This window comes from Zootoca vivipara, chromosome 12 (assembly GCF_965207765.1).
Source record: "Zootoca vivipara chromosome 12, rZooViv2.hap1.1, whole genome shotgun sequence".
In the NCBI taxonomy this organism is placed as follows: domain Eukaryota; kingdom Metazoa; phylum Chordata; class Lepidosauria; order Squamata; family Lacertidae; genus Zootoca; species Zootoca vivipara.
Genome location: NC_142595.1, coordinates 8,990,138 through 9,015,409, shown reverse-complemented (window position 1 = coordinate 9,015,409; position 25,272 = coordinate 8,990,138). Strand labels below are relative to the sequence as shown.

Sequence of the window (25,272 nt, the reverse complement as noted above, 5' to 3'; positions counted from 1 at the left end):
TTAAAAGGTGAAATCAATCTATGAGATAGATGCATGACATGCAAAGGAATATATGTCAAGCCTTTATTTGTTGTCATTGTAATTATTTGTCGTTAGGCAGGTCAATTATAAATGGAATGTAAGTAATGAAATGTCATAGCGATGTTTATTTTTGTATTCTTGTAACTATTTTTTTATTACTGTGGAATTTCCAAAAGAAAGCATTTGTCAAAATGAAAATGAAAATAAAAAAGAAGAAGTTGCATTACTGAAATCAGTGCACATTTCGACGGTATTCTAATTTTCCAAGTTTCACCTGTATATGTCGTAAAGAGCTCCCAGAGAGGCTTATAAATAAGTTAAAATAATAAGATATTTAAAAGGAATATAAAACATAATAGAGTAGCAGCCGTTAAGCAATATTTAGATATGAATAATGGCAATATTTAGAATAATTGGGCAATTTTTTTAAAGTCTTCAGCTGGTGCCCAAAATACATCAGGCTTGGAAGAAGGCAGGCTTCCCTTGAGAAGGTGTTCTAGAGTCAGTGAACCATGATCATGTTTTTGTGTGCACTGCTTACTGGTTTATTATTATTATTATTATTATTATTATTATTATTAAATTTGAATACTGCCCTTCATCTGAAGATCACAGGGCAGTTCACAACATAAAAATACAAAATGGAAACACAGAATGCATAATAAAGGAAAAGGAAAACAAACCAATAACCTCCCCCCTCTCATAAGCGGTTTATAAATTCTTCTAAATAAAGAATTTTTTTAAAAAAAACAGCATCGTGAAATATTTACAAATTGCTGCATCACATGCAGAACACAGATCTCTGTTCCTTCTTATCAGGTTGTGGGACTATGCCAGATCTACCACTGAAAACATCTGGGCCCCCTGCAGATGTTTGAAAAGCTGTTTAACAAGTGATAGTTCTTAATACTGATCCTACTGCCCCCAATACTCATTGCATGTTGTGGGGAGACCATGCTCATGGGTTGGGTGGGAAGAACAAGACCCCAAGCAGCCTAGAGCAGCCAGAGAGAGATTTTTCAGGACCCTGGACAGAGCACAAGGAGCAGAAGACTTGTCAAATGTTTCACTTCAGTCCTTGTGGCCCAGACTGAGATCCTTCAAGGAGAAGCCCTGTGATTAGAAGACTAGTAGTATTTCCAGAAGGTTTTGAGTTCTAGGGAAAGAAGCAAGTAGATGCACCCAAAGGGGTATGTCTTCTCCAAGTTGGAAATCCATGGGGTGGTTATAGGGACATAGGAAGTCATCTTATAATGAATCAGACTATTGGTCCAGCTGGCCTAGTGCTGTCTACAATGATTGACACTAAAGTCTGGACAAAATTGTGTTTTTCCTATTGTGTTTTTCCTCTGTGTTTGTCCATGGCTAAGCCTGCATGAGCACAAATCCATGAGCGAGTGTAATGTTACCGGCCGAATATCCCTTGATCAATTAATTACACACATTGGTTGCCGGTCAGTCTATTCACACACCTGATGTTTTCGTTGGGCGCTTTCCCATGCCTCTTGATGGCAGAGCACTCATTCTTGTGGTTCACCCAGGCATCCTTCTGGCAGGTTCGGTCACAGTAATGGGCAAACTTGCACTGGCCGCAACGCTGGAGCTTCTCATGCCGCTTAAAACAGGTGTGGCAGACAAGGTGGGTGAGGCTGGAAAAAGAGGCTCCTGGTGAGACCGGAGGGCCATCTCTATGCCTGACAACAAAACCCAACTATTGGATTCTTTTGCCCCATCTTTTTGTGCCTGCCAAGCAGCCGTGTCATGATTATGATAATATTTCATTCTCTTGTTAATTATGCTGTTTTAAATGTGCATTTTATATTTGACTTCACTTAGCAATGGTGTTTAAAAAAAGTGTAAGTTGTTTGTTTTTTGTTAAATTGGTTTGTGTTAAATATGTATTCTGTAGCTGACCTCCTTTGGAATGTTTTATTCTGAAATCTTTAAGATAATGTTTTAGTTTTCTGTTAATTATGTTGCTTTGACTGTATTCTCTATATTTGACTTTCTTCATATTGTTTGATTGATGTTTTAGTATTCTGTAAACCACTTTGAGATTTTTCTTAAAAATATAAAGCAGTATAGAAATGAAATAAAATACTAATACTAATACAGTACTACTACTAATAATAATGGAAGCGGACTCATCTGTAGCCATTGGGAGTGCACTTTTCCTCTTACTGGTAAAATACCACAATACCCTCCCAATCTTACCTTTTTTATTTTATAACAGGATATAAGCATAACATTATCTAAACAACTGGTTTCCTCCCTCTTACTCCCAACCTCCCCCAGCAAATATTCCCCATAAATCTATATACATAGTTGGTGGGTGCCAGCCATCAGGGTGCTCATTTGAATACTTTATAAAGGGATGCAATGTTCTAGCAAAATCATTCATACCAGCTGCATGATTTGGGGCATGTACTCTTAGCTCGTTACTCAGATAAAGCAATTGTCCATACAGTAATACCTCGGGTTACGAACGCGATCCGTTCCGGAACGCAGTTCGTAACCCGAATAGTTCGTAAACCGAACGCAATGGGCGCCGCCAATTTGCGCATGCGCAAAGCGCGATTTTCGTGATTTTCGCGCTTTGCGCATGCGCAGATCGCGCGTGCGCGCCGCTTCTGCGCACACGCGCGCGGCGAAAACACTTCCGGGTTTGCGCAGTTCGTAACCCGAACTGTTCGCAAACCGAGGTGGTCGTAACCCGAGGTACGACTGTACTTCTTGTTGTGTGATATTGTAGACAATCCAGTCTTTTGCCATTTTTTGCTATGTGCCGCTACAAGAAGAAAAGCAACAAGTTCCTTCTGCAATAATTTAAATTGAGTATATTTAAAGATTGTTAATAAATGTTGGCCTGGTTTGCATTGTACAGCCTGCTTTGTAACACTCTGACCAGCGATCCTTCTAAAACAGAACAGAAGAAACATTAGCCTTGGGCAGGCTTTGCCCAAGCATAGCTGCCAAGTACCCCGTATTTCCCGGAAAACCCCTGTTTTTCCTTACCGTTTCCCGGCGGTCTCCCGTTTCCAGCTCCTCTCCTGTTAATCTCCCTTATTTTGGCTCCTGTCGGCAGCCATTTTTCTGGTGCTGCTTTGCCCATCTATGGGCACCAGAAAATGGCCAGTGCCGGAAGTCGCGTCTACGCAGGTCTGGAAGTGCATAGACGCAACTTCCGGTGTCGCTTTGCCCATCTATGGGCATTGAAAATGGCCGGTGCCAGCACCAAAAGTTGCGTCTACGCACTTCCGGACATGCGTAGACGCGACTTCCTGTGCCGGTGCTGGCCATTCCAGTGTCGCGCGGCTGCCGATCCCGGATTTCTCCGCGAGAGGCTTGGCAGATATGTGCCCAAGATATTCTAGTGTGTTGCTCCACAACCATCCTCCACTCCTAAGCACACCTACACACCCCAACTTATGTGGAACACAATGTACCAGCCAACAGTGGTGGCAGCACATAATTCATGATCCAGTCTCAGCACTCCATGGCTTTATACCAGGCATTGACAAACTCGGCCCTCCAGATGTTTTGGGACTACAACTCCCATCATCCCTAGCTAACAGCACCAGTGGTCAGGGATGATGGGAATTGTAGTCCCAAAACATCAGGAGGGCCGAGTTTGCCTATGCCTGGTTTATGCAATACTAGGTATCTGTGCACCACTGCTCATAACATTGCACCATCCATTTATAAAGTGCAGTTTATAACGTAGCAAAATATTCATGAAATATCACAACCAGAAAGTGGAACTATTGTGAGAAGGAGCTCCCCATCCACATTCTCCCCACCCCCTAAACACACATTCCGTACCGGTGAATCTGCGGACAATCATTTCATTGGTTATAGGATCACGAGGAGCCAAATGAAATTGTGCTGGGGGTTTGGCCCCTAGGCTACCAGAGTTGTTGGCTTGGACTTCCCAAATGATCTCTGGGGCAGGCTAAGATGTGATGCAGTTGTGATGTTCTGTTGTTCACACAGGCAGGCAGGCACTTTACGTTACAAATGTCTTGCTCAATTCTGCCTTACTCCTAACGGGTGATGGAAGTGGATCAACTGGCAATTATACATACGTAGAGTTGAGTATTATATGGAATAATGAGCTGCACTTCTATCTCTGTAAACTTGGTGCTTATTTAATGGTCTGTAGAACACCTTTGTCACCTCTCAAGCTGCGGCAAATGGCTTGGCTGCAGCTGCTCTTTGCGCAAGAACCAGCTGTCTCCATAAATTCCATTTCAAATGTAGGGGACATTTAGTCAAAGGTGACACAACAGCTGCAAGCCAGCCTCTCTCTGCCTTTCAGATTCCATTATAGTTCATGGTTTGCATGTGGAAATGTGGCATTTGAGTTTTAAAGCGTTAACTAGTGAACACTTTTTAAGAGATGATGAAATGGTTCCTTGGCTTGAAGAGAAGTAGGGAACCTACCAGACAACATAGAAGTTGGAACAGTGATAAAGCCTCCATGGGCATTGCTGGTCTCCGGAAATACCACTCTGTGTGCACGTACTGGCCAGCTTAAACTGGCCCAGTGCCAAGCATAATTTGGGCTTCAGACAAGAGAGCAATGTGAGTTTTAAAGATGCATGTTTTAATATATCACAGTGCAGGGACCTGGAAGCTGAAATGGACAGAGCTTCTGGAGCTACGGTTAATAACTGCTGTGGATGAGGAAAGAATTCAGGATGAGGCCCAGTGTCAAGAAGGAAGGCTTTTGCCCTACAGAACTTAATGGGAACATGAAAAAAAACCAAGGGGAATAAACTACAATAGACTCTTGTTACTGCCACACACTTCCCTCCTGAGAGGCTCCATTCTTCAGTAGCAGTGTGCTCAAATTGTGTATCCAAGCCACAGCTCCACACAGCTGCTTCATGTTCTACAAACAGGCAAAACTATCTTCACAATCAGACCTAACAGACAACTTTCTGGAGTTTAGCTCTAGGACGTGCTTAAAGAATTGGGGAAGGAGATCTGTCGGTCAAAACAGGAAAGGGCATACAGCGAAACCTTGGCTTTTGAGCATCTCAGAAGCCAAATGATTCAGAGCCCAAACGCAGAAAACCCGGAAGTAATTGCTTCCGTTTTCCTTTAGCAAAAAGACTTATTAAACAAAGACTGGATGATATTGAGCTACAACGTAACATTATGCTGGGGGGGGGGGTCTGTTCGCCTCTGAACATTGGCACTATTCCAATACATCATGCCCCAGCATATCTATCCTCCCTCGCCACTGCTTCCCACAGATTTGCTTTCATTAAAGCGAGATTTAATGCCTTTCCCTCAAATGTACTGAGACATAGATTCGCCAAGGGCCAGGTGTCTGCTCTATGCGTCTGTGACAATAAGTCAATGGAATCCCCCCAGCATATAATTTTCAATTGCCCTCTGCATAATGCGGCACGAACGAATTTACTGGACCTAATAATCCTGAAATCGGCTGATTCCCCAGCAGAGACACACCTTGCCTTAATTTTACAGGACTACGACCCCCATATAACCTTGCAAGTAGCGAGGATTTTTAACCTCAGTTCTCTCCCAAAAGAGACAAAATGGTCTGTTGTATGACCACTGAAAGTTTTATTTCTAACCGTTGTTTTTATACGCTTATGTTCATGTTTACATTTATCTTCAATGGCGGCGGTGTGGCCATCTGCTGAAATCTGATCTTTGTATTTTTGTATTTTATGTTGTGCGTTTTATACCTAATGGGCTTATAGCCGTAATAAGCTCTGAACTGAACTGCTTCCGTTTTCGAATGCACCTCGGAAGTTGAACGGCTTCCGCTGCACATTTTCCAATTTTTTCAATGGATTTTGCCGACTGCCCCATTGATCCTCAGTTTTTGAACATTTCGGAAGTTGAACGGTCTTCCAGAACGGATTACGTTCAAAAACTGAGGTTCTACTGTATTAGAAAAGGTAAATAAATAATAAGTTTATCTTGTTCTGTTCTGCCCCTGAACCAAGTTCACCCCTCTCTTTTCCAGCACTTCTCCAAATAGTTATCAAAAGTTATCAAAAAAGGCACACTAAAGTAAAAATAACATACAACGATGCATTGTGTTCTGGGAAATTGCTTGCAAACATGTATGCATTTGGCAAAATTGCAAACGAAATGGGCACTAAAAATGCGGGTGACTGAGATTCGGCCACTTCTGGAAGTTCTGGTTTCTGTCAGCTGCCAAGTCAGTAGGGTGAAAAGGGGCAGGAGAGCTTGCCCTCCATATATGGCAGCAAGGAGACAAAGGCCTGGGATAAAAACAACTGCAGAAATAAACCGTCTTAGAGGAGGCCATGATAAACACAAGTTGTAATGTGGGAGGAACACTGACATCCCATTTTACTCCTTAGGACTTATTTGTGAGCAGACATACATAGGAATGAGCCGCATGACCGCACTTCTGTTTCACATCTCCCTGAAAATAAGTCACACTTGACTCACTGCATTGTTGCCAGGATTAATGCAAGGAATTACTTAGATCACTACTTCACTTGTCCGAGATACTATATATCACATTACCATGTTGTTGCAAGTGCACTGCAGGGCACGTAAGTCAACACCCGGCTGAGATACATAAGCACTTCCAGTCCAATCCAAATCTTTATTACGGTCATAGACCAGCAAAATATAAAAGCACCTCCATACATAAATAAAACCTATCAGGTAGGCAGCAAGCCAACTGCAGAAGTAGAGGGTACACTTCTGCATCATTTAACCCACTGGTTTCCAGACTTGTTCCTGGGAATCCTGCCTTCCATAGAATACCTCGGTGCAGAGCCTCAAAAATGTTTAATCACAAAATAGTTTACTTTCGGAGAAGAGCAAAGGTGGCTGAGCTCCCCTAAGCTCACCTTAGGCTAAGTAGAAAATTACATGAGCTCTTAAAACTCGGAAGAACCATGGTCATTTTTCTGAGCCAATCAGCTTGGACAAATAACTCCCGTCATCTCCTCTACCAACCTTCATTCCCAAAAGCAGTTCCCACCCCAAACCAAATTTCCGTGAGGATTTTTAGAAAGAGAATTTGCAGATTGCTGCAGGGACATGAAGAACTGTATGAGAAACTGAGAAACTTCAACATATCCTTCCATCCCTGCTCATAGATAATCAATTTGGCACTGAGCATACATTGCAAAATGACTTTGAGCGTAACCTGCCCACAGAACATTTGTGTTATGTAGTAGCACAAAAATACTATTAAGTAAGTAAGTAAGTAAGTAAGTAAGTAAGTAAGTAAGTAAGTAAGAAAGACAAAGTTAAAGTTAAAGTTAAAGGTAAAGGTAAAGGTAAAGGGACCCCTGACCATTAGGTCCAGTCGTGACTGACTCTGAGGTTGCGCGCTCATCTCGCATTATTGGCCGAGGGAGCCGGCGTACAGCTTCCAGGTCATGTGGCCAGCATGACAAAGCCGCTTCTGGCAAACCAGAGCAGCACATGGAAACGCCATTTACCTTCCTGCTGTAGCGGTTCCTATTTATCTACTTGCATTTTGACGTGCTTTCAAACTGCTAGGTTGGCAGGAGCTGGGACCAAGCAACGGGAGCTCACCCCGTCACAGGGATTCGAACCGCCGACCTTCTGATCAGCAAGCCCTAGGCTCTGTGGTTTAACCACAGCGCCACCTGGGTCCCAAGACAAAGTTGCCCTTATTTAAATGGAAACTTTAAAACTAATGACTGGATAGCTCAGTCGGTTACAGCATGGTGCTGAGAACGGCAAGGTTTGGTCCCCATAAGAGACAGCTGCATTTTCCTGCATTACAGGGGGTTGGACTAGAACAGCCCCCCCCAAACTTCGGCCCTCCAGATGTTTTTGACTACAATTCCCATCTTCCCCGACCACTGGTCCTGTTAGCTAAGGATCATGGGAGTTGTAGGCCAAAACATCTGGAGGGCCGCAGTTTGGTGATGCCTGGACTAGAACTAGATGATGAACATAATTCTATGATTCATGTGCATCAGAAGATGAGCAGGTCCCATAAGAGGACTAGCCTTGATCAAAGGGTGCAAGGTGGCCTTTGTAAAGATACAGCTCATGAGAGCATCGACCGCACAGGGTTCCTGACTGAGTGGAGAGCCCATTCATATGCAGCTGTTTGCTTTCAACATTGGCGCTCAATGTGCAGACATTTGGGATATGTGATGCTGCGGCAGGCCTGGTGGGCATAGCCATGTCCTGCACCTCCGCGTGTTGGATGGATGGATGGGAAGCTGGGCCAGAGCCCTATCACATAAGGCAGGTATGCTGAAGATCAGGCATCCCCAAACTTTGGCCCTCCAGATGTTTTGGACTACAATTCCCATCTTCCCCGACCACTGGTCCTGTTAGCTAAGGATCATGGGAGTTGTAGGCCAAAACATCTGGAGGGCCGCAGTTTGGGGATGCCTGCTGAAGATGACTATTCCTGCGAGTGTTTCATCACTAGATGAGGAATCTGCAGCTCTCCACATGTTGTTGGATTCCATCACCCAGTCACCAGAGCCACAGACACAGAAGTCCTACAACCCTGGAAGGGCTACAGTTTCCATATGTCATCTGATTCAGAGGATGCAGAAGCTCCCCTCCTCAGCAAGTTCACTGGACATGAACTTCTCAAGTCCCTGAAACGAAACCCACGGCGGCTGCACTTGCCCTTCTCCAAGTCTTGGCAGCAACAGCTTGCCAGGGAGAGAAAAAAAATAGACCACATAAATCTGTCAACCTTGTCAGCATGGAAAGTAGTGGAGCCTGCCTAACAAACAAGGTTTCCGTGACTTCTAAGAGGAAAGGTGTGACATCGTCATTTCAGAGACCTGTATTAAAATACCGTGAACTATCATCCCTCATCAGTTCTGTGGCATATTTTCTGCTGGTTCCATAGTCGAGCAAAAGGCTGTAACAGGACCTAAATCAGGGAAAGAAAGCTGAGGTGGACCACAAAATCGTTGCCAACTCCTCACCAGAGAAGAAGGATTGTGAAGATCTACATCAAGAACATGCGGGGGGGGGGATAAAGATCTACACCAGGATCTGCTGACCCGGTTGCTCCTGCCACCTGAAGCAGTCACCTCGTGTTGCTTCATGGGTGGGCCGGCCCTGCCTGGCTGCATGGAAGCCTATGGGCAAGCAACTATTCACTTGTAGGTTTTTTGCTTTGCAGACAACTACCTGTATGCTAATGCATGAGGTCATGCTTCTCATCCCAGAGGTAATGGCTGCATACCCATCCTAGTACTCATGTCGTGTCCCCCCTTCTCCTATGAGCAACACGTGAAGGGGGGCAAGGATGGACAACTGCCTGGCATGCTGCCAGCTTTGGTAAGGCCATGTTCCAGTCACAGGGAACAGGGTGTGCTGGGGGCTCTGAGGGAAAATAAGGAAATTGGGAAGACGAAGGGGAAAGGAGAGGGTTTGAAAGAGGATTCCTCCTTCGTCATAAATGCAGTGCTTCGCATACGCTGCGGCAGTTTTAGACGCAACCATCACACAGATACAGGGTTGTGTCTGCAGAGCATCCTTTTCCTGACAAGGAGCTGTGGGTCAGTCACGTCTCCCCCCCCCCCCGCCCTACAATTTTATTAATAGTCCTCCTCTGCCCTTTGAGGAATGGCCCAGCCACCCATTGCATCCCTGTCGATGTGACTCTGTCTTTCAGCACCTTTGGTAATGATGCATTTGTGAGTGGGAGCTCCTTGTCACAGCAGAGTTTCCCAGATCACCCGAGGCCAAGAGCAAGACATCCTGTCACCACCACACACAGGGAAAGCCAGAACTAAACGCAACATTAGCTAACCTGAAGTACGGGGTTTGCATCACCTTACCGTGGCCGAGTTTCTTGGGTTCTGTGGAAGGCAGTGTGTCTACTGAACGTATCTTAAGGGGGGATTGTATTAATGGAACAATCTGGTCCCCCCTCTAACACTAGCCTGGTTTAGTCCTACAGGGGGAAATGGAACATTGTGTGGGTTGCTCAGCTTATCTGCAAGAAATTTATGTCCTTTTTTAAAAGAGGAAGAAGAAGAAGAAGAAGAAGAAGAAGAAGAAGAAGAAGAAGAAGAAGAAGAAGAAGAAGAAGAAGAAGAAGAAGAAGAAGAAGAAGAAGAAGAAAGAAGAGGAAGAAGAAGAAACTGTTTCTGAAACCTGAAACCTGAGGGAGCCTTGTACGTCTCTTTCCAGCAACTCATGCAGCTAAACTGGTGCCAAACGTTTTGCTCTGCTTTCCTTTGGACCACATCAGCGAGGCCGAGGGGGGGGGTCCTGTCATCGGGGCAGCTCAGGACCTCCATCCACACTGCCCAGGCTTGACACAGGGAAATCTCTTTGGTTTGACTTCTCCCCTGGTGGCCCACTCCATTGTCTCTCAAGACAGATGGATGCCAGCAACAACAACTTGACCCCCAGGACCCACAGCCACATTATATTCACTGACTTTTCAGTCTTTTTAGGTGCTAGACTGCAGACCCCACGCAGGAAACTATTCCTCTGGGGTGCCACATTGAAGCTAGGGAGACCTCCAGAGAGATGGTTGAACTTCCAGGTAGCCACCCTGGTGAGGAATATGCTAAGCAGCCCTCACCCAGCTCCACACCTCCACACACACACAATCCCAAGATCCATCATAATCCTCCGAAGCAATGATGCAAGATTTTAATTGGATACAGGACAGTAGCTCATTACATTATGTCACGCTGCCATAGCTTCCCTCCCAATATGAATGCCTTGAGTGTAACGTGAGAGGCTGGAATAAGCTGTCAACGGATTAGAGACAGAGCCAAGCTCTAGAATGTGCTCCTTGATTTCCAGTACATTGCATTCTGGATACTACCAGCTACATTCAGCGGAGAGACTGAAGTCCTAGGGCACGTGGACATATCACCAATAACTTTTAGATCCCTGTGATTAGAAAAGATTTGGGAATGCATGGCTGGCTATCCCTTGCAACCAACTCACATGTTGGACATTCTTGCACTCTAGATTTTCCTTGCTGTTGTGCATCTGATCTGTTGCAAGCACCAAGGATTGGGCCCAGTGCATTGCATTTCTCTGTTTTTAGGAGCTATCAGAACTCATCGATTCAGTACAGAATTGAAGGTTCTTAAATCTGTGTTGGCTTATTACCAAGAAACACCAAAACAGCCCCGACTTCTTTTTGACACTTGCGAGCAATTCCAAAGATATTTGCAACAGGAGTTTGTTCCTTAACAGAAAAGTTGTATGCACTTCACAATGAAGACCAGAATTCATCCCAGTGGTGTGCCAGACAAATGAAATCGTCCCATGTGATTAAAACTAGCAGTCCAGCCACCAAGACCACATGGTCAGATCCCCAGCCATGGTTGGTTTCTTCCACGTAGGGTGAATGAGCCAGATTAAACATTCATCAAAAGAAGGCTCACACACAATTCTGGTTGTTCTGTGTTCTGGGGAAAGCCATGAAAAAAGCAGAAGTGTATAACGTCTTTCAGTCAAGCAGCCATGCTTTCTAAGTTGTGCAACAGCACAGGGAGGAAACTACCACATCTGCTGGCGCATACAGCATTTAGCAATGGCATGCTCACCACCTACTATCCAAGCTATGGTGATATGGAACAAGCTTAAGAGTAACATCAACAGTTCCTGCTTCTTACACATATAAACCCTTTTGTCAGAAGACAGCTGTACATAATAGTCAAGAATTCCACAATGAGACATTGTTGTATGGGCCTGCACATCTTTCATGCCTTGCCTATTTATGTGGAAAGCTTCCAATAAAACTGTTAATTTAAAAACAAACAAGCCCAAGTGAGCTTGGAAGACATTGCATGCCTTAAAATTGTACCAACTTCAGTGTTTTAAAGTTTGTACACCGGATCCTTAAAAAGATAAAGCGAAGGCATTTCCCCCTGTTTTTCTGTTCTGTTAAAAGTGCAAAAAGGCAGTACGTCGATAAAAACCAAACAAGCAACATTGCAATTTTCGGTTTCTAGCAATCAACTTGTTTTAAATAGCAATTTGAGAATTCACGACTCTCTTCCGCACCTCACAAGAAATATCTTACTCTCATTTGCAACCAGCTTTCTTCCAATCTCACCCAGCCTCGGCCACAACCTACGATCCTAAGGTTGCGCTCAATAGCCTGCAGCACACGTACCATTTTCTCCTGTGTGAGCCAAGATATGCAGGAAGGGGGCTTCTTAAGCCACCCCTCCCTAGTGTGAACAACAACAGAGCCTCTGCCAAATTTTGCACCCAGGATTCAGAAGATGAAGTGTGCAAGGGAGGGAAAAAACTCTCATTACTTTTCAAACAGGGATGAATTGGAAGGGAGAGTTAGAATATATTTTGCCTATTTTTTGAAGCAAGAATTTGAACTGCATACTAAGGGGTGCACACTGTCTGCTGAACCTTGAAGATGGACTTCAGGAGGGCCTTTTTTCAGCTGGAACTCACCAGAACTTAGTTCTGGCACCTCTCAGGTGGGCACCGTTCATGGTGAGTTCTAGCACCTCTTTTTCTAGAAAAATAGCGCTCGACTTCAGGCTCCAAACATGGAAGAGGAATTTACTTGGTCTTACTAACTTACCGGCCTGCAGCTCTGGGAGGTTGTTAACACAGGCCTGCAGCAGGAGATCAATGTCTCAAGGAAGAGGGGTAGGAAGACACTTGAGGCTGGGTTTTACTTAAAGGGAGCATGCACTACAAATTCATCATTCCTGAATACAGTGCACAGAGGAGTTCTCCTATAAGCGTTCACACTTGGGAGAAGGGAGTTAAAGAAACCTTTGCAAGTGCCTTGTTTCACTGTGTGAGTGCCTGGAGGCGGTTGGAGGATGGATGGCGGCTAACAGATTGAGGTTGAATCCTGACAAGACAGAAGTACTGTTTGTGGGGGACAGGAGGCGGGCAGGTGTGGAGGACTCCCTGGTCCTAAATGGGATAACTGTGCCCCTGAAGGACCAGGTGCACAGCCTGGGAGTCATTTTGGACTCACAGCTGTCCATGGAGGCGCAGGTCAATTCTGTGTCCAGGGCAGCTGTCTATCAGCTCCATCTGGTATGCAGGCTGAGACCCTACCTGCCTGCAGACTGTCTCGCCAGAGTGGTGCATGCTCTAGTTATCTCCCGCTTGGACTACTGCAATGCGCTCTACGTGGGGCTGCCTTTGAAGGTGACCCGGAAACTACAACTAATCCAGAATGCGGCAGCTAGACTGGTGACTGGGAGCAGCCGCCGAGACCACATAACACCAGTCTTGAAAGATCTACATTGGCTCCCAGTACGTTTCCAAGCACAATTCAAAGTGTTGGTGCTGACCTTTAAAGCCCTAAATGGCCTTGGTCCAGTATACCTGAAGGAGCGTCTCCACCTCCATCATTCTGCCCGGACACTGAGGTCCAGCACCGAGGGCCTTCTGGCAGTTCCCTCGTTGCGAGAAGCCAAGTTACAGGGAACCAGGCAGAGGGCCTTCTCGGTAGTGGCGCCTGCCCTGTGGAACGCCCTCCCATCAGAAGTCAAAGAGAAAATCAGCTACCAGATTTTTAGAAGACATTTGAAGGCAGCCCTGTTTAGAGAGGCTTTTAATCTTTAATCGATTATTTTATTATTCTGTTGGAAGCCGCCCAGAGGGGCTGGGGAAACCCAGCCAGATGGGCGGCGTATAAATAATAAATAATAATAGTAATAATAATAATAATAATAATAATAATAATAATAATAATAATAAGGTGGAGTGAACCAGTGGAGCCAGTGCTTTTAGGACTTCACAACTGCTTGATTCAAAAAGCATTTCAGTTAGTTGAAAGTGCAACCATTTTGGAAAAGGGTATTTACAGAAACAAGCAAAATTACAAATTAGGATGTTGTATAATGCAACCCATGCTTGGGTTTATTAAGCATTTTTTAAGATACTCAACGTAAATCGTTGCACAAGGAACTTATTCATTTTTCTTCTTGTAGCGGCATGATTGCTCATTGCAAAAGAATGGGAAAGACTTGATCGTCTTCATATCACACCACGGAAACAGGAAGTACCTGAGAAACTAACTAAGAGTTCGCACCCTGAATGATGCAACTGAAACGGATGGTTTTGCTAGAACATGGCATAAGGTTACCAAATGTCCCCAGATTTACAAATCAGTCCCCATACAAAAAATCTATTGAAGTTGAAAAGTGTCCCCAGGTTCATTGAAAAAAAATCTGGTAACTTTAACATGGCATCCCTTTATAAAGTATTCAAATGAGCGCCCTGATGGCTGGTACCCGCCAACTACACATAAAGGTTTATGTGCAAATTTGCTGCATACGTCTTCTGTTCCAGAGGAAGGGTGGGAGAGGAGGAACCAATTGTTTTGATAATGTTATGCTTATATCCTGTTTCTTGGAAATTAATAAAAATAATTAAAAATAACAATTGATTAATTCCCTGTAATTTTGGGGAACCCACTCCAAGCCTTGATCCAAACTAAATAATATATTTATGTGAAAACAATCACCAGGTTTTAAAGCATCCACTTAGTAGCAGAGAAGAAGGAATAAAAGAGAGAATAAGAGGGACGGTAGGAACTCAACGAGGAAATATTCATTGGCATACTGTACCTCGGGGCCTTTGGGCAAATGGTTAAAAAGCCTATCCAGACATGCAGAAGTTACATGTGTTTTATCTTTTTTTTGTAGCTGCTGTTGATTTTGAATTATTTTAAGTACCTGTTTTTAACTTTTTAATTTAGATTTTGAGTGTTTTATATTTCTGTAAGCAGCTTAGAGGTTTTCTTACCATCAAACGTTATATAAATCTCGTTCAATAAAATAAAATAAATAAAAAGGTCGATTAATCCTACTCCCACCCCTATATCGCTGTAAAATTCAGTGTAGTAAACATATTAATAAAAGAGAGGCGGAAAGTAACATGCAATCTGGTAGACTCAGCGGAATAGTACAAACAGGTCATTTATATGCTTGACATGCAGGATTCCTGGTGGCAGGTGACCACGGTGATAAATGTTTGCCAACCATGCAGTGCTTTGAATGCTAAAGCATCTTCATATCTCAGTCATTCTTATAACCATGTAAGGCAGATCACTATTATTATCCCCACGGCACAGATGGGGGAGACTGAGGCTGAGAACTAGGGACCTATCTAAGGCCACCCAGTGAGATCACAGCAGAGGTGAGAATTTAACTGGGAACTTTCTGATGCAGCTCAGTCTTTGAGCTGCCACTCTGCACCAGCTCTATCCTGGCTTTAGGTAAAGGGAAAGGGGCCCCTGACCATCAGATCCAGTCGTGTCCGACTCTGGGGTTGTGGCGCTCATCTCGCTCTATAGGCCGAGGGAGCCGGCGTTTGTCCGCAGACAGCTTCCGGGTCATGTGGCCAGCATGACAAAGCTGCTTCTGGTGAACCAGAGCAGCGCACGGAAACGCCGTTTACCTTCCCGCCGGAGCGGTCCCTATTTCTCTACTTGCACTTTGATGCGCTTTCGAACTGCTAGGTGGGCAGGAGCTGGGACCGAGCAACGGGAGCTCACCCCGTTGCAAGGATTCGAACCGCCGACCTTCTGATCAGCAAGCCCTAGACTCTGTGGTTTAACCCACAGCGCCACCTGGGTCATAGAATCATTGAATTGTCGAGCTGGAAGGCACCGCGAGATTAATCAAGTCCAACCCCTTACTGGAATCCTGCCCACAGCTGTCCCTGTGTGGGCTTGAACCACCAACCTTCTAGTTAGCAGCCAAATGCATCTCTCTTCCTGAAATGCCCCTGGCTTCTCATTAGTAAATTAGACAAGGAGTCACAGAAATCCCCCTGCTAAAACTGTGCTGAATGAAAGCCAGCTGTTTCCACATCAGCTCCCTCTTTCATTCACCGTCAGAAGCGAGGTCCTAATTTTCAGCAACACACTTCCATTTTTTTTTGTCCTCCTTACCTGTCAAATACTACTGCAGCATAGGCTCGTTCTGCGAAAATGACATCTCCTGCCCAAAATTCCTTCACTGCCTTCAGCCCCCTGCCTTTGGCTTCGCAGGTGAACACGTCCACGTTCTCCATGCCCCCTTTTGTTATAGCAAGGCATCCAAGCTCGTATTCCAAGTGACTCAAATCTCTTATCACTCCTGCTCTTTAAAGGCTTCCCAGCTTCCAAATGACCAATCCTATAAATGGGCTGCCTTGGCACCTCCCAACTAACACCAAATTTCCATAGCAAAGGGGGTGGGGGGGCACAGCAACAGCATCAAAGTGTCCTTGGGTGGGTGGGGAGAGTTTGGTCCTGTAGGATCACAGTTTGTTTCATTAGCCCAACCAAAATAACACAATATTTTTTTCCCCCCAAAATGAAAATTATTGTGCACAACATTTACTTTACACTCTCCTACTGGAAAGATAATGTGTTTTCTTGAGTGTATTTTTAGAAACCACATGCTTCTGCCTGTCAGGAGCCAACAGCTGAGAAAGTGCTAAGTAGCATGCCTTGCGTGCAATGCCCAATAACATTTGATGCTGTTTGCACTGTTTTTAAAAAGAAATTAAACAATGCTGCATTTGTTTGACACACAGGCAGAGCTATGTGGGGCTGCATTTGAAGACTGTGCACTAAAAACATGCCCCCCTAAGCACATAAGCTGCCCAGAGGGCACTAGCCATGCAACCTGCAGAAACACTTGGAAGTCACTCAAAGGTCTTGCGGAAATCTGGCACCCTTTTCCCAAGCAGACATGACATCTTTGCTTGTCCCTTGGGTGAAGATGAGATTATACTCATGTAAACATGAACCTGCTTGGGAGTGTAGGCAAGATATAACGGTAAAGGTAAAGGCACCCCTGACAGTTAAGTCTAGTCCCGAACGACTCTGGGGTTGCGGCGCTCATCTCACTTTACTGGCTGAGGGAGCCGACGTTTCCCGGGTCATGTGGCTTCTGGCAAAACCAGAGCAGTGCATGGAAACCCCGTTTACTTTCCCGCCGGAGCAGTACCTATTTATCTACTTGACGTTGACGTGCTTTCGAACTGCTAGATTAGCAGGAGCAGGGACCAAGCAACACCCTGTCGCGGGGATTCGAACTGCTGACCTTCTGATCAGCAAGCTCAGTGGTTTAGACCACAGCACCACCCGCGTCCCTAGGCAAGATATATGTACCTTCAAAGAAACCCACACTACATTAAACCAGATTGTGATATATGAAAGATGTGTTCCCCATGCAAATTAATCACATTTGCATGGTGAATGTAATTGTTCATAACATAGATTGCAGCTTTTAATTCATTCTACTTCTGCTCAGTCACAGGGAAAGACAAACAGTTTAAGCAGAATTCTGAAGATTAACACACAAACACACACACACACACACACGCACACCCCGAATGGTAGAAGTCTTATTTCTGAAATTCCTTTCTTTGGAGATTTCATCAGGCATTGTCCACATACCTTCAGGGCCGTCTTTGGCACATCGGGCGCCCTGGTGCAGGGATCCCTCAGGCGCCCCCCACCCCCACTCTTTTTTTTTATTAAAAAAAAAAACTCTGCACCTCCAGCTGTTCCCCTCCATTAAAAAAAAAAGGAAAGCTCTTACCTTCCCTGGAGGAGCGCGCCATCTCGAGCCACAGGGCCGGGAAGGGAGAGTGCGGCCTGCAGAGAGGCCCGGCCCCCCGGTCCCGCGGAGCCAGCAGGGAGAGCCCCGCTCCTGCAGTCCGGAGCCCTCCCGCCGAAAGCGGAGGCCAGGTGGGCGCCATGGAGCCAGCGGGCAGCAGGGAGAGTCCTAGACTGTGGGAAGGCATCCGAGCCTTCCCGCCAACAGGAACGCCAATGAAATGCAGCGCCGGGGTGAGGTATGACCCTGGCACTGAAGAGCGGAACAGGGTCCTAGTGCCCCTGCTCCGCTCGCTTACCTCCCTAAGCAGAGATCCTGAGCGGCGCGGCTGGCAGAGGGAAAAGGGAGGCCGCCGCGCAGCTCCTACACTTGCTGGGGCACCCCTCAGCACACCCCTGAGCGCCCCAGCGCCCTGCGCCACTGGAGTCAATTGGCGAGCCGGCCCTGCATACCTTTACACACGTGTGCAATTATAAGGACTAGAAACATGCTTTTTTGTATACTAATGACAAAAAGGATTCAGGATCTGGGCCGCTGGAAATCTGACCCATACAGGGGTTGTGTTCAGATGCGGCGCTGAGGTGCAGTTATTAATGTGGTTTTGTTCATTCCTAATTCCGCCTGCCCTGCACATCTGGATAATCGGGCACAGCATTGTCCACTGGGCCAGCAAAAGGGCAGCGGAGTCTGGATTCGGACGCAGGCTTGGATTTCCTGCATAGCTGCCAAGTCTCCCGTATTCCCCGGGAAACCCCCGTTTTTCCTGCTGTCCCCAGCCAAAAAAACGGATTTTTTTTGTTTCTCCCCGGTTTATTCTGGCGCGGCGGCCATTTTGGAACTGGGCGGAGCATGCTCAGAAGCGACTTTTGGTGCTGCTTTGCCCAGTTCCAAAATGGCTGCAGCGTGACTTCTGGTGTGGCGGCCATTTTGGAACAGGGCAGATCAGCATCAAAAGTAGCTTCTGAGCATGCTCCGCCCAGTTCCAAAATGGCGGCAGCGCTACTTGCGGTCTGCTACTTCCGGTCCAGTCCCTTATCTCTCAGGCCGGAACTTGGCCGCTATGATTTCCTGACCACGTGCGCATCTCATGGGTGTTCAGACGAGGAATGCCTTGGGAGGGGCTTCTCCCAAGCGGTGCGGGCGAAGGTGTCTGCGGAGGCACGTCCGCAGTGGTGATGGTGCAGCTGGGCGTAATTGCCGGAAGTCCCCGGCTGAGCTTGCGGTCCCGCATGCAGGAGGACTTTGAAGAGTTGAAGGCAGCTCTTCCTGGACTCAAAATTGGGTCACTGATGGCAGTGACGTGTGTGGCGAGGTAGCCAATGCCCACCGAGAGGGCCAAGATGCACGCCCAGAGCGCCGTGGCCAAAAAAGTTCTGGCCTTGGGCAGGGAAGGTGAGCCATCACCCGGGCGTTACCTTCCGTGATGCATCCCTTTACATGCTTGATGGGGTTCATCTGTCTGTGATTGGGAATGATTTGTGGCTGACCTCCATGTCGGCGGGGTTAAGGGATTGGTTACAGGTGTGAGTGGTTGGCGGCGAGCGCAGGTGCTCATGTGGCGGATAGGCACTGGTTCAGGTGATAGGGATGGGAGAACGCTCTCGCCATCCCTTTGTGAAGGGTATTCCGTTAAAGGAATCCAGGGGACTCAACTGGTTTGGTCAACTCTCGAGAGGGGGTTGTGCCCATGCCCGAGTCCAGGGGGACATATGGGTGGTGAACATAGTCTGTTCCCGGCTTTGCGCCTATCCAGGTGTTCACCCTTGGCTGACCTATGCTGGTGCCCAGGGTCAGCGCTACCTGCAAGGGTGCAGGGAGCTAGCTGAACCAGAGCCTATGCAACCACTCGCTTTCTGTAATCGATAAAGCTGTGGCCGAAATTCTGCCAAAAAGCAAACAAAAATTTGATGTGTCTTTATTTAGGGGGGAGGTCTCTGGGTCTGAACACGCAAATTTAATTAAACAAACAGAGTAATACCCAGAACTGCAATTAAAAAGCTAAGCTGAAATAATAAAATGCCTTGTTGAAATAAGCTGATGTGCAGCCAGCAGTTCGAGCAAAGCCAACAGACATTCTTCCTTTCACAAGACAAGTCAGAGACCACTACTACATTGGATGGGATTTTTTTTTAGTTCCAGAATGCTGCAAACATCCAAGACTGGCTTATCTTAACTTAGACCTAAATTGATAATATAGCCCCATCATGTGGTGAAAAACCAGGCAGCTGCAACTCAGGAAACTATCACCAAGAGCGTCATTAATTGGCAGGGAAGGTTAATTTGGCTTGGTCTCTTCTCCAGTACAAATTATTTGCATTTTAAAAATAAAAATATTGGCCCCAATTCAGCTAAAATTGTGAAGTAGGAAGTTAAATGTGACGACCTTAAGTAGCCACACAGAATTAATGCAATATAGTTAGCCATTGGTTTTAGAAAGGGCAGGGGGAGAAAATATATGTTGGTGCAGAATATCTTTTAAAATTCCCTGACAGGGAAGTGATATTCTTATTGAAGGATTAATCTATAAAATCCATTTTTCTGCACCTTTAGGATTTTGTCTTGGGTTTCCTGGTTCTATATTTCCAGATATGGTTTCTTAACTGGAGGCTTGCTCATTGGAATCTAAAATACTGGCGCGCACTTCTGGGATTTCTGCTGCAAAAATAGTCAGATAAGCTTAGAGTGCTGAGATGCATATTGGTCTTACTAATTTAATTGAATAGGCATTTTATTTGGAGAGTGCGTTTTTCCTTCCACTTCTGGACCTGACTTTGTGGGAACAATTTTTTTTTCCTTTTGTCCAAACAATACATAGCCATGTACAAAAGCAGCCACGGCCTATAAAACAGACTTGTTGTGATAAAGACTTGGGGGGGGGGGCATTTAACTAGTGGGCTTCAAAGGTTTTCTGGAAATAAATCAGTTTTATTCCTGTCAATTGTCGCAAATACCAAGGCGTCCGACCTTTCTCAGCTTGTAAATTTAAAAGTTTGGAAAATTGTGAATTCACTTTGGATTCACTTTTGGGGGGTATTGTTTTATGTTTATAATTACGTTATGTCTTTTTGTGTTTCTATATTGTAAACTCCCTGTGATGCTCAGATGAAGTGTGGTATAGAAATTTTAATAATATTCTTTAGCCTCTGCCCACACAATCTTCACACACCCATTTCCCCAATCTAGTTTTTTGCAGCCCACCTGGTGGGGAGGGGTCACAAATCTGTGAAACACTTTTGCTAAAGAATGTCAACATGAGGTGCTATTTCCCCTTTCATGGGTCCGTGTGTTTCTAGCCGTCTTTTCCTCCGAACTATTGACTGCCTTCAGCTCACCATTATAATGCATTATAATGCATCAAACATAACAGCAAATATATTTGCCATGATGCTATTTATTTGTACATTAGGGAGGGGGGGAGGCAATTAGCTGTTCCAGTTGTTTGCAACACAATCCTATACACTTCTACTCAGAAGTCCCATTATTATAGAGTTACATTCTTAAATCAGATTGGGTATACAGTATTTACTGACAACTTGCGCAGTCAGTATCTCTGCTGACTTTTCCACAATGTGAACTGAGTGCCTGTCCTCTCGTCTGGCAAGCATTGTAGGGGTGCGACTTATTCCTGGGTCCAACTTGGCTCATCATAACCAAAGGCTAGACAAAATAAGGTGGTTGCTTCTGGAGATGGTTGATCAGGTCTCATGAGCCTTTATACTTCCTGCTTCACTGTGTTATAAGAATTTTGAGGTCACACATATATAATAAATGTTCATAAATGTACCACGCAAACAGTACAGGAAGACAGGCCTGAAAACCATTTTGACTCTCCCAAACTGACCAGAATTAAAGTGATATCCATCTTGTTGTACATAGCTGCCAAGTTTTCCCTTTTCTCGCGAGGAAGCCTATTCAGCATAAGGGAAAATCCCTTTAAAAAAGGGATAACTTGGCAGCTATGTTGTTGTAGGAGTTTCCCCCACCCCACTGAATCTCACACACACATTTCCACATGACTAGCAACTTGGGAGCCATAATCTGAGGCTCTGCCAACTGGACATTTCCCCATCAATGGTGCCAGACTGCAAGCCATCTCATTCACAATGGAAGACTCCTCCAAACAAAAGAGAGTGATCAACTCTTAAGAAAATGTTCATTTTTCTTTGTGTTTAGGAATTCACACCTGGGAGGGGTGAGAGGAGGACTAGGAGGTGTCAAAAGTGCTCAGATTTCTACCTTGAACCCTCCTTTTTGTGAGGTATTGATTACATAGCTGTGATGTAGGAATGATGTATTTTGGGGGTGTTTCTAGGTGATGGGAAAACTGATAAAAGCGGAGGTTCTCTTTTGTTCTGGGTTCCTTCCTTGCTCTCCTGCGTGAGGGGAAGGACCCTGTTGCAACAGCAAAAATAAAGGCTTTGCTTCTCAAAATTCTCTGGTTGGCCTCTGTTATATTCTCCGACTGATGGAGAACCCAATAGGGGAATAAGAGCAGATTTTTGCTTATTACAACTGGAACAATCCAAGAGTGAGAAAACTGCCGATAAGAGGGTGCATTATAGACTACAAAGGTGGTGATAATCCTCCCCTGTAGTGGCTATTCATCAAGGAAGATTAACACGCATTCAGTTTTGAAGAGCCAGTCATTCCTCAAGGTCAGAATGTCTACTTCACACATAAAGACATATTGAAAGGGGAATGGCCTGTCCAACAGATTCACTGGTGAGAAGACAAAACCTTTTCCCCATCAAAACCGGCGTGATTTAGCTGTGTTAGGCCGCAAAATACCAATTGGAACGGAACACATCTGATTTTTCCACTGATCATTCAGCACTATGACAATTGCATTTCATATCACCAAAACACAAACATATTATGATTTTAAAAAGGTGGCCTGATCAGACACTGTGATTGTGAGTGGTTATTCAGTATGTGGTTAGTAGGTCTGGCTCAAACAAATTAATGTACAGTTTGGTTATCAGTACATAAAAAATGGATTTCCTACCAGTCGCGGAATTTGAGGGCAAAGTCCCATTTGCTTTGGGAAGAGGTTTTGAAATCCCACAATGTAAGTGTAATTGAAAATCCATTAACTTCCCCCAAATAATTTCTCCAGGTGTAGCTGGGAAGAGATGCATTGCAGAATTTGGGGGAGAAATCGAAGTTTGTGTTCCTCAATGTTGAAACGCACGACACAGTATCCCTATAAAGGATGGTGAAAATTGGAGGCGGTGGGGCACGCAGGAATATTTTTTAAATCCTTGGAGTTTTGTCTTGTTTGAAATATGATTACATGTGTCCTTCCTGAGCTGCCCAGAAGATGTCCTAACTACCACTTTATTCAAAAAGCAGCAACGAAATACACGTACAAAAATGAACTCAAGAAAGCCTTTCCTTGCAGCTTTAAAAGGTAAAGGGACCCCTGACCATTAGGTCCAGTCATGGACGACTCTGGGGTTGCGGCGCTCCTCTCACTTTACTAGCCGAGGGAGCTGGCATACAGCTTCCGGGTCATGTGGCCAGCATGACTAAGCCGCTTCTAGTGAACCAGAGCAGTGCACGGAAACGCCGTTTACCTTCCTGCCGGAGCGGTACCTATTTATCTACTTGCACTTCGATGTGCTTTCGAACTGCTAGGTTGGCAGGAGCTGGGACCAAGCAACGGGAGCTCACCCTGTCACAGGGATTCGAACCGCCAACCTTCTTAACGGCAAGCCCTAGGCTCAGTGGTTTAACCAACAGCGCCACCCGCTTTACGCAATGAATAAATACTGTCAAAGTGTCTTCTCACAAGGTTACAATTCCATTGAGTAGATCACTTTTACCCCAGAAATTAAATTACAATAACTTATACCTGGGGAAAAGAAATGTGACACATCACTTACTGTACGGATTATAACAGGCCACTTTTGGTAATAACAGACCCCACACCTGAAAAAAGTATTAAATTATTTTGGGGATATGCATCTCCCACCATAATAATAATATCTTTATTACGGTCATAGACCAGCAAAAAAAGAAAAAGAAAACCAATAATACATAAAATAGATAGTTCTTGAGTATCATCTTAGAACAATACTGTTTCATAATCCTATTTTAAATTAAAATTGGGTTAAAATTTAATGAGGGATAGTTCCCTTTAACTATTGTCTGCTGATAATTAATAGGCGGATTTATCATTGTTATTGATTGATGTCGTGGCGTGTCTTAGTCTTGACGCGTAGTAACAGAATTTAGCTACATTCTTAGTGCACTCTGGGTTAAAATCCGCTAGTAGGTATCTAGTAAGCGTTTCTGTTGAGCGGCCTGGTACGTTTTTTAACAAGGGATCAATTATCTCCTTCCTCATGTCTCAATACAATGTGCAATGGAGGAGGACATGACTTATCGATTCGATCTCCTTGTTATCACAAGGACATAGTCTCTGTTCTACCGGAATATGGAGATATCTACCAGTTAACAATGCCGAGGGTAGAGCATTGAAACGAGCCCTAGTGAAGGCCCACCGATATCTCGGATTTTCTAACGTTTTTAAATAATTAGCTAGATAATTCAATCGATGCTCGTACAGTTGTCTATGTATTAAGGAAAGTCAGGTTAGGTTGTTTTGTCGATCAATATTCGAGATTCTTTCCTTAATTAGCTTTTTTGCCCTTTCCCATCCCATGGACAGAGTGGGCCCCACCGGCAGTCCATATGAGACTAATTTCTTTTGGATGGTCTGCTCCCATGTAGATCGGAATCTATCAGTGAAGATTAGGGGGATAAGGCCATTTGGGGTCTTGTTCACTTTTAGCCAGTATAGTAGAGCTGATTGCCATACTTTAGATTCTACTTCCTGTAGTCCAGCTTCCAATCGTAAGGCTGCATTAGGAACGCATTTGGGCGTGAGGAATATAGATCTTAAGAATCCCGATTGGATTTTCTCATACGCATCCAATTTAGAGGTTATCATAAATGGAGCGCCATACAGTAGTTGGGCTAGTGGTTTGGCCGCAAATAACTTGAGGGCTGCTGGGATATAATTCCCCCCTGTTGAGCGATGGTATCTTACAATTGCAGCCGCACTCCTTTGTGCTAACAAGGATGCATGTTTAATATGCGCCATGTTCTTCCTGGAGGATTGGAAGACTACACCCAAGTACTTAAAGCAGGTCACCTGCTCGATAGGTTGGTTGTCTATTTGCCAGATAAATGTTTTCCTTTTGTTGGAAAATATCATTATTTTAGTTTTTTGAAAGTTCACTAAAAGCTGTTCCACCTTGCAGTATTGCATCTCCCACCATATATTTCCAGCACAAGAAGGCTCACCTTTAAATATTATTAACAACAGCTAGGCTTTCCATCCTTCTCCAAGGTGTACCGCCATTTCCATTTTGAAACAACACCACCACAAACTTTCTCTGGTGGTCTTGCCTTCTGCTTCTCCTGCACTGGAGTCAACTTCTAGACAGGTTTTCTTCTTCTTCTTTTCTTAAAAAGTGTGGAAATACTGTATCAGCCTGGTTATACCTCAGCCAGTTATGTTTGAACTACGTTAGCACCATTCATAGGATCTGAAGGAGTGAATATAGCACCATTTTTGAGTGAATTGGATAATGTCAGAATTTTGGTGAAATTGTGACCCTGCAGGTTGTTGTTGTTGTTGTTTAGTCGTGTCCGACTCTTCGTGACCCCATGGACCATAGCACGC

The 25,272-nt window shown here is 44.9% G+C and overlaps 1 protein-coding gene across 2 annotated transcripts in view; it reads right to left on the bottom strand.

Moving 5' to 3' along the window:
- The window catches only part of SMYD1 (SET and MYND domain containing 1), a 33,809-nt gene extending 17,719 nt beyond the window's left edge, over nucleotides 1-16,090 (bottom strand). For both annotated transcript variants that reach the window (XM_035135704.3, XM_035135705.3), the window contains exons 1-2: nucleotides 15,920-16,090; nucleotides 1,494-1,670 (exon numbers count right to left, since the gene is read on the bottom strand). In XM_035135704.3, coding sequence (XP_034991595.1) covers nucleotides 1,494-1,670; nucleotides 15,920-16,041 — 299 coding nt within the window. In that variant the 5' untranslated portion in view covers nucleotides 16,042-16,090. The remainder of the gene's footprint in view (nucleotides 1-1,493; nucleotides 1,671-15,919) is intronic.
- Between the last annotated feature and the right edge of the window lie 9,182 nt (nucleotides 16,091-25,272).